Source organism: Trachurus trachurus, assembly GCF_905171665.1.
Source record: "Trachurus trachurus genome assembly, chromosome: 14".
Lineage (NCBI taxonomy): Eukaryota > Metazoa > Chordata > Actinopteri > Carangiformes > Carangidae > Trachurus > Trachurus trachurus.
Genome location: NC_139903.1, coordinates 23158993 through 23168954, shown reverse-complemented (window position 1 = coordinate 23168954; position 9962 = coordinate 23158993). Strand labels below are relative to the sequence as shown.

At 41.6% G+C, this 9962-nt stretch overlaps 1 protein-coding gene across 7 annotated transcripts in view; it reads right to left on the bottom strand.

The window, feature by feature from the left end:
* Nucleotides 1-1073: 1073 nt before the first annotated feature.
* Nucleotides 1074-9962, bottom strand: part of LOC310996950 (transcription factor COE1) — a gene marked incomplete at its 5' end in the record, with an annotated part of 88735 nt that continues 79846 nt past the window's right edge. For 5 of the 7 annotated variants that reach the window (XM_083986496.1, XM_083986494.1, XM_083986497.1 and 2 more), the window contains 5 exons: nucleotides 1074-4153; nucleotides 6894-7091; nucleotides 7914-8096; nucleotides 8882-9044; nucleotides 9230-9295. In XM_083986496.1, the coding sequence (XP_083842622.1) occupies nucleotides 4122-4153; nucleotides 6894-7091; nucleotides 7914-8096; nucleotides 8882-9044; nucleotides 9230-9295 (642 nt within the window). In that variant the 3' untranslated portion in view covers nucleotides 1074-4121. Of the gene's footprint in view, nucleotides 4154-5429; nucleotides 5499-6893; nucleotides 7092-7913; nucleotides 8097-8881; nucleotides 9045-9229; nucleotides 9296-9962 lie in introns of all 7 variants that reach the window. The other 2 variants (XM_083986493.1, XM_083986499.1) reach the window with 2 other exon arrangements.

Below are 9962 nucleotides of genomic sequence, written 5' to 3'. Positions count from 1 at the left end.
CGGTCAGTGTCTGGACCGGTCCTCGTTCACAGCTCATGTGACCAATGTTAGTCACATATACATTTACATCTGTGTGCTGTGTGTGATCACAGAAGCAAACAGTATGCCGGGGCCACTGGACGCGGAAGCGCCGTGAAGTGGAGCCATTTAGGAGAGAGAGAGAGAGGTGGTCTTTCCTGTTTTTGAATTATTTTTTCAGGCTTTTTGCCTTCATTACTGCCATAGTGAGAGAAAAAGACAAAAAAAAGAAGATTAGACAAAGGATGACATGCAAAGAGCCAAAGGCTGGATTCAAACCCAGGCCTAAAAGCATATGACTAGTGAGCTACTCCAAGTTCCACAAACCCTAACCCAGCTCTGATCAACTAATAGATGCTAAAATGCAGCACTTTTTTTTATTGAATCACTCTTCATTTGACCTTTAAATGTAACCTACTACCTACAGTAGTAACTGTAAATGATAAAAAAAAGTCTGATGAACCTAAAGACAAAGTAAATGAAAGAGGTCATGAACATCTATGGGGAGTTGTTTAGCTCAGTTGGTAGAGCAGGTGCCCCATATGCAGAGGCTATAGTCCTCGCTGCAGCTGTATCGAATCCTGGAGCAGGTGGCCTTTTGCTGCATGTCATTCCCCCTCTCTCTGCCTCCCATTTCCTATCTCTCTCTTGACTATATTATCCATTGAAGCCCCAAAAGCCCCAAAATATACTTTAAAAAAGAGGTGTATTCCTGTAGCGTACTAGTTCACAATAGAGTCATCAGGCCAGTTGAGCTGATTCTACCTGACGACTTCACCACACCCACCCGGCTGCTACAGCTACAGCATCATTCACTGCATCATGTCCACATGTCCGTGAGTTTTCTCTTGTCTTTGTGTGTGTCTCTGCATTATACCGTGGTTTGAAAAAAGAAAAAGTAAAGACACCTTTTCACAGAGAAGAAAGAACTTTAATTAAATATAGTGAAGAGTCAAAAAGTTATTTTACACTTCAAAGTTCAAAATAATAATAATAATAATAATAATAATAATAAAAAATCAACATTATCATCTTTACAGTAGTTTCCTCTATACTCCTCCCTTCCACACTGATACTGCTGATAATGTGTGTGTGTGAATGACGACCGCCACTGTCAGCCTGAACGCAGACAAGCCAGTGAGAAATGTTACAACTGTTGTTGGACAAGTGCTTCGTCATATACTCCTTTAACCAAACCCTCGATTCACTCCTTCCTGTACAAGTATTTATATATGTACTATTAAAAAACAACAACAACAAAAAAAAACATCCCTCAGCTTTTTCTTTTAGAGCACAAATGATGACGCTCACACTCAGACACACACGCAAACACACACACGCCCACACTCACTCACTCACATGTAGACGCAAACAGAACAGTGGTCTCCAGACCCATGTTTGAGATAAAAAATAAATAGGTGGCTCATTTTTAAAGGAGAACATGAAGGAAAGGAGGGAAGAAGAAGAAGAGGGCAAACATACAGAATATTAATAGTACAATCAAAACAAGGTGGGGGAGGGAGATGAACAGAGGACGGGAGCAGAGAAGGGACAGAAAACCTGACTGGAGCAGGAGAAGTGGCTGCAGGAGAAGGGAGAGAGAAAGAGATCCTCCGTCTCTTTCAGCCTTCATTATTCCATCTTACAATCCATCACATGGAAGACAAACATAGATAATCATATTGACAAATTGGTAAACTCTACACCTAGATAATGCAACAAAATGATGCTAACTTTAACAATGATAATACAAACAACATTGTGACAAAAAAAAAAATCCTCCTGCTTTTTTTTTTTTAACTTACAAATGATAAAAGAAAATACACCATGGCTTCTTTTAGTTTGATTGAAAATGAGCAGTGGAAGTATGGCTTCTAATAAACAGACACTATAATACATAAAAACAAACCGTCTTCATAACATTCAAATCCTCAGACATGAGAGACAAAGCAAACGAGAACACGTGAACATATTCAAGGAGCTTTCAGGATTTATTCTTAGGGTTTTAGTTCAAATTCACCTCTTGATAACATCTCTTTAAGTTCATCCCAATTTGTAATTATTGATCACTTTTACTTTTAGACCTTAAGTCTTCATTTATGAAGCTTCACACGTATGTTTGAAGAGTTTTTTTTACTTCTGCTTTCTGAGCATTGGAGGTCCAGATGTCTTCACATTGTAGATTATTATTATTACCATTCATATTTTTCCTTTTTATCAAAAAGCCTGGTGTTTATTGTGTCAGCAGGTGTTGCTGGTAAAGCTGTCTGCTCGGCCAAGTATCCAAATTCATTTTCAAAAAGTTTCTATTTGTGGCAAATGTCAACGACCTGAGTGACAAACAAACAAGAAGGATGCGTTTGTGAACACCACCTGCTGCAGGTGTGAGAGTGACGCTCTCACTCAGCACTGACGGTTGTAAATAATAAAACATCATTGGTTTCTGACTGAGTGACAAGACAAGACGTGATGAACAAGCACAGAGAGTCTGGCGTTAAGACTGTTCAGGCATCAAATAATAAGGGCTTTGGCAAAAATAAACAGGAGATAAATTAAATTAATTAAGACTGTTGAACCACACACAGTGAGCTGAGCGCAGCAGTGACTTTCACAACAAACCATCAGGGAGTTTTTTTTTTTTCACACACACTGCACATTTAAGACATGTTGTTCGCTCTGCGCTGCAGAAACTGTACAAATTTGGACACAGAGATCCACATTTAATCTTTTACTTCAGACAGATGTCAAAACGAATAGATTTTGAGACTCGTGAAGTTTTAAAGACTTGACAGTTTCTTGCAGCGCAGAATTTAAGACACACCAGTGGTCGGTTCTCTCACTCAAGCTGTTCACCTGAACCTAAGCTAAAATCAATATGATTGGCTGTCTAATCACAGTAAAAACAAATATCTAAAATCACAGCAAACCAAAAAAAAAAAAAAAAGTGTAGAGAAATAAGAATTAATCTATTAAGACACAAACGTGACCAAACAAAATTCAAAAAGTCAAAATGGCAGCAGTCTTTAAGACATGTTGTCCCTCTCACAGAGGGTGCTGTGGCTGTGTGATGGAAGGACTCATTGGCAGAGTTGTTGGGTCAAATCCTAAACTCGTTTATGGCCTTTTTTTTACAATCAACTTTGATCAAATCTGTCCTGGATTAATCTCGGTCTTCAATCTTGCACCATGGGAATACATTTCTTCTTGGCTCGTTACATGACTGAGTGAATTCTCTTTCTTTCTCTCTTTCTTTCTGCACTTTCTTCTGGCTGAGAGGCAGATTGACTTGTACTTGTAGCACACAGGAGCAGCAGTGGATGAAGTAAATGAAGCAAAGTAAACACTGGGGTTTTTTAAATGGCTAAAACTGCAGCATCAGTGGCAGACGGGAAGCATCTGAACCCTTGAAGCTGATTGGAGAGGAAGAGTGTTTGTGCTGTTGTGTGTGGATTTGGCAAAGAGAATTAAAAAGCATGTGTGTGTGGTTTGGCTTGTCTGTGTCGGCTGGGCCGTGTTTGAATCCTGCAGCCTCTTCATCATCATCATCATCATCATTATCATCATCATCATCATCATCATCATCATCACCACTGTTTGTATTCTTCACATTATATTCCTTCATTAACGACCAAACTTCATAAATAGAAAATCCCTCACGTTGGATACAGTTAGAAGATGATTATCACACATTTAACTGTTGCACAAAAAAAAGAAAACAAATCAACAATCACTCAGGGGAGGAAGTTGATTCTCTCCAAAATAAATACACTTCCAGTGTCCGTGGAGAGTCATGATGTAGGCGTGGCCATTCTCCTATAAAAGCATCAAGGTGTACAAAGTCTAAACAATGGGTTTTTCCTCGCAAACGTTTGTTCTCTTGTTGTTTTCTCGCGTTACAAAGGGCCTGAGTTGGGTTTTGTTCCTTCAGATGGGGACGGTTGCTTCCATCCCCTTGACCGGAGTCTGACTCGCACTGAAATCCTCCGCCCAGGATCGGTGTGAGTGTGCTTGGTTCGTCTCGCACACAGTCGCTCGCACGCACGCACGCACGCTCACACATAACTCACACATACTCACACACACACAGTCGTGTACTCACACCTTTACATGGGTGGGACGATCATTCCAGGGATTGCTGTCGGGTGGAGAGAGAGGGAGAGAGTGAGAGGAGGGAGAGGAGGGAGCGGGGAAGAGAGAGAGAGAGAGAAAAAAACTTTTTAAACACGGCCAAATATTTTCATCGTCATGAAAAAATTCACTCGTAAATACATCAATATGTTTTCCCATCTGTGCAGCTGTGTGACTGCAGCGACATTTAAACATCAATAGAGGAATAAATCAGTAAAACTAAGTGGGGACACGTCATCTCTGTTGGCTCATGGTGATGCTGCTCACACACACACATACACAAACACACACATTTAATTCAGCATGGGAACAGTTGGCGCGCTTTACTGTATGTTTGTATGTGTGCCTGACAGATTGCATCATGGCGTGTGTTGTATTGAAACCCAAGGGATGGGTGTCAACATGTGAGAAGCAGAGCCCAGCCCAAAATGACACACAAAGACACACACGCGCACACGTGCGCGCACACAGAAAGGATTAAATTAATGGTTTTATTTGGTTTAATTTCATGGGAAGTGAAAACTGCAAAGAGAAATGAGTTCTTGTTTTAGAAGCAACTGGGCAAAATGTGTTGTTTCAGCTGAACCTCCTGTTTCTGCTACTTTTCTTTTTTTTTGTCTCAGGTGCTCACACACACACACACACGCCCTGTAGGGCAGGTAAACTGACAGTATAAACTGTCAAGAGAGTCGAACAGCTGTCATTGCTGATCGCTCCCTAGTAAGCTGCCAGTGTGTGATCACCAAGTGTGTGACAGAGGATACAGAGTGTGTGTGTGTGTGTGTGTAAGTGGGGATGGGGTGTGTTTATTTGAGCTGTGCTTTGAGGCTAAGCTTTGAGTTCCCACACCCCCGCACATGCTCTCTCTCTCTCTCTCTCTCTCTCTCTCTCTCTCTCTACACACACACACACACACACACACTCCAGCGTAAATTCACACACAGCTAAACAAAGTCAGTGATGTTGAGAAATAAATTCCCTGTGCCAAATATCTTTTTTTGTTTCTGTAAATATCCTACTTCCTGCCTTTTTTCCCAGCCAATGAGAAGACAGAGAGGAGTTACCAGGCAACATGGATGAGAGGTTTTGGGATTAGAGGTGGATGGAAAAATGAACGAGGCAGAGTGATGTTAAGATGGAGCGAACATGAGAGAGAGAGAAGACAGGGAAGAAGAGTTGAACGAGTTAAAAGATGTGAAAGACGAAGCTGAATCAGTGGGTTTATGGAAAGCTGGGATAGTCTGTGGAGATTACTGTAATCAAGAAACAGTGGAGGAACATACTTCAGGTGAAGGCCAGGCCTTGTAGAGAGCTGGCTGTTGAGTACTTGCTAGAGTCCACAAATGTCTGATCTGGTAAAGAGGCAAAGAGACGGGGACAGAGACATGACGAGGGAAGGGTGGAAGTTGAGAGGAGTGACGAGAGGAGGGGTTAAAAGTCCAGAGAACAAACAGGAAAGAGAAGGAAAAAAACTGTTAATCTGAAGGCCGAAGGAGTGTGAAAGGCACTGAGGGAAAACAGTTTAAAATGAACTATAGTTACATTTTCTATATATACAATACAATGCAATTACTGAAGAATAATAACCACGTTTTTCAGAATTGGGATAATATTTTGTGAATGGAGCCTGATGCTCTAGTATTAAAGTAGAGGGAGTGACTGGATGATGATGAGTCTCCTCTGTGTTCCCACTGTATAACTCAACACTGGTTTTAATTGTATCACATTATTACTACACATCAGTGAGAGAAGACTATCATGCAGTCATGTCAAATACCCATGTTGTAAGAAACTAGTTTCACTTGTGTTTGCATCTGAATATCACTGCATCATCAGGTTTTTCACAGGTAAATTTAAAAGTAAAATGAAATCCTGCAGGATTTCATGACAGTGTTTCTGCACTGTAATGCTTGGAGGTGTTGCATCGGTCAATCCATAGATTATAAATAAAGATGGATGCAGCCTCAGTGATGTCACCCAAAAGTTTCTATAGAGTAGTTGTGAAGTTCAGCGTGAGCTGCTGTGACGTCGCCATCTCCACAGTACCTGACATCACCGCCATGAGACTATGGTGCATGTCATTACGTATCAAACGAACGCCCATCCGTCTGTCACTCAAAGTGGCAACGCCCTCAGTTATGTGGAACTTTGAGTCGTAATAAAATGAACGAGTTGTATAAAAATTCAACTCCTATCCAGGAAATAAATCATAGAGACCAAAACTGTGTTAATACGAGGCTGTTTGACTCTTTATTTCTCATTTTAACATGGGAGTCTATGGGGATTGACTGCAGCTCTTGGTACACGTTGACTTCATTTTTGAGGTTGTTGCTTGAGTCACTCACATAGTATAGCTCAGGCAAGTGTGTAGGAAAGTTCAGGCCAAGTAAACCACCTGGATCGTATTTCACTATTTCAATATAACCCTCTGCACCTTGTACTTGAATACTGAGTGAAGCCTTTGCCTGTGTGGACTGTGTTAACAGAAGTGACCTGCTATGTGTATGTTCTCAGTAAAGCAGGTAAATATCCACTTCTAATTCACTCACTGTGTCTCAGCAGCAGTGAGCGAAGCTAGCTGAACTCCAGAGAAGGATGTGAAACTTAACAGGTACCATGGTGACAGATTAGGTTAGGTTCAAGAACTCAACACAGAAGCATCATTTACTGGGGGGAACCCCTCCCTCCCTCCCTCCCTCCCTCCCTGAGCATCCTCTGACTGGCTGGCTGCTGTCATGCTAAATTACCTTGGAGCCCGTTGCCGTTGGCGCTGGTACAGGAGGGCGGCGGGGAGGAGGAGGGCCTGACCACCGGGGCGAAGGCGGATTTCTGCTTAACGGCCGCCGACACCATATTTGCTGGAGAGAAGGAGAAGACGCCAGAGGAGGAGGAGCAGTTGGAGGGTAGGGAGGTGGAGGAGGCCATAGTGGGACTGGACGGGACGACTGGAGCGGCGGAGGAGTCAGGAGGATAGAGAGAGAGAGAGAGAGAGAGAGAGAGGAGGAGATGAGTGATGAAGAGAAGATGGATGAGGAGAAAGACAGAGAACTTGTGGTTATTTAATGGAACGTGATTCTCCAGTTTACTTCATCAGTTACATGACAACCTTCATAGGTTTCTAGAGAAAGACAGAAATTGAAATAAACAACAATTAATGGCTTGAAATTGGACTTTTGAGAAAATAATATATGGCTGAAAGTATGTGGACAGCCTTGAAAGCAATTACATATGGTGTAATGTCATTTGTGGGACATTATCTAAAGTGTGTGAGTGTATTTAATAAGAAGAGACACATGAAGGTTTCACTTAAATCTACTCTCTCCATGTCAAACGTCCTCATCTGCTTCCTTCGCGTCATCATCAGTGAGAGAAACTTCAGCAAACAAACAAATTCTTCCCTCCCTCCCTCCCTCCCTCCCTCCCTCCCTCCCTCTCTCTCTCTCTCTCTCTCTGCTAAATGGAAAAGAGATGCAATTAACCAACAGAGAGAGAGGAATTGTGTCTGTCAGATGAAAGACAGCGAGGGAAGGAGGGAGGAGACGGACGGAGGACAAAATGCAGCGCGGGCGACGAGCTGATGATTGTTTTTGAAGACACAGACAGGAAGCCTCATGGGGAAATCTCCTCACAGCAGATCTGAGACGTTCACTTTGTGTCCCCAAACATTTTGTTTGTGTGTTGTGCATGTTTTTATCTGTGAGTGTGTAGGTACAATATCTACTTCAAATGTGTACGTCTGCTGGATGAATGTGCTCATGTGCACTCACTGGCATAAGGCGAGTTGGCTGCGGAGCCGTTGAGGAAGGTGGGCGAGCCTCCCAGGTTGGTCATGCCAGCGTTGTTTGCGTAGCCGTTCATGGTGCTGGTGACTGAGGTGTAACTGGTCTGCTGAGGCGTGGAGCTAGGCACGTAACCGTGAGGAGACACACTACTGCTGCTGCGCACAAAACCTGCAGGACAAGAGGAGCAGAGCGGCACGGTCAGAGTCACACCAACACAGTGAAAAGTGATTAACCTTCCAATCTATATCATTAATCTGATACTTTTTATTCTATTTCGTTTCATCTTATTTTGTTTAATTTTACTTCATTTCATTTAATTTGTCCCTAAAAGCACTATATTTTATTGAACATTTGAGAAAACAGCAGATAATATGATTAATATGATTCTGTATGCATGATTTTGAATTAAACTGAAATAAAAATAAAGTTAAAAAGAAAAGAAAGAGATGAACCTGGCTGAAACGTATGCCTTTTAAGATTAAAAGCAGCAGGTTAACTGTTTTCTTTTTGAGTTATTTGTTGGATTAATTCTGAGAAACAGAGAGACAGGGCGATTTGGTGCAAACGGTTGCAGGTTGAAATCGAACCTGAGGCTGAATTTGCAGCATGTTTGTGGATTTGTATGTGTTTTTTTATGTGAGTTCAGTGCATTGAGGTCTCAAGGCCACCATAGGAGGGCAAATTCATCACCTGTTTACAAATACATGTTAATGTGAGAGTGCACCTTTGATTGTAACACAGGAGGGAAATGTTGTATCCACCGATATACATGATTACACTGGATAGTCTCAGCAACTGATTTTTATTTGAATTTACTTCAGTTTTTCCTAGAAAGTCCCTGCATCTGTGTGCAGCCTGTGTAATATATAGTAAACCACATGTGTATTTGATGACAAACTCATTCCTTTAAAATCAATTTACACTTTAATGATAAACAGTCTTAAATGTCTCACCCTGATTGGCTTGCGAGGGCTCGGTGACGTTGACTGACAGCTGCCCTGTGAAAGAGTTGACCCCCATCATGCCGGAGTGGGTGGAGCCGGAGAGCTGGCCGTGTCCTCGCGGGACGCTGTAGAGGGCTTCAGCGATGTCCGCCGCACGCTTCAGGATGATCTCCTGCAGGAGTGAAAAAAAACCAAAAACTCAACTCAACTCAACTTTATTTATAAAGCACTTGAAAAACAACTAAGTGCTGTATAAGAATAGAATACAAGACATAAAACATAAAACCAATAAAACATAATAAAATAATAATTAATATGAAAAAAAGTGGCTTAAGTAAATGAAAGTTTCCTGCTCACCTGGTTATTATGGGGCAAACCATAGAGGGCCTCCACCAGGTCGGCCGCTCTCTTCAGAATAACCTCCTGACAGAAAAAGACAGAACAGCATTTGTTAGTTTGTGTGCAGAAAACAAACGCAGCTTTCTTCCACTTTTTCTACTTGAAGTTCTTGGAAAAAAAACAAAAAAAACAATGTACATTATAATCCACCACCACAAAGTTTGATGAAGCTTTTAGATGCACACAGAGACAATCGCAGCTCGATTGCAAAGAATGACACATAAGAGTTATTTGAAAAAAGAAAAAAACAATCTCTCCTTCCCGTCATTCCTCCTCCCCCCAACACACCATCAACCAACATCCATTTCACTATCTATTCATGAAAAACAAATTGCTCTTCACTCCTTTTAAAGGCAAATAATCTGCTGTCATGTCGAGTGCTTTTATGCATCTAAATGACATCTTGAAGTGACAGGTATTTAAAATATACTCCAAAGTAAATCTAAAGTGCTCTGTAGGCTCCTCTGCTGCACAATGTTCTTCATGTCGGAGCACATTGATCCCATGTGGGCAGTTTTCCATCTGCGGCTCTGACAGTACAGGCCGTCCCTCACCGGGCAACACTGCAGTGTTTTAATCTTATTCTAACAAAAGGTGAAGAAGTTTGTGCCTAACGTTCTCTAATTTTCATCTCTTATGATGGAAGATGTTATTAAGTCTTCATGGATTACATGATTTTATCTTCCTCTTT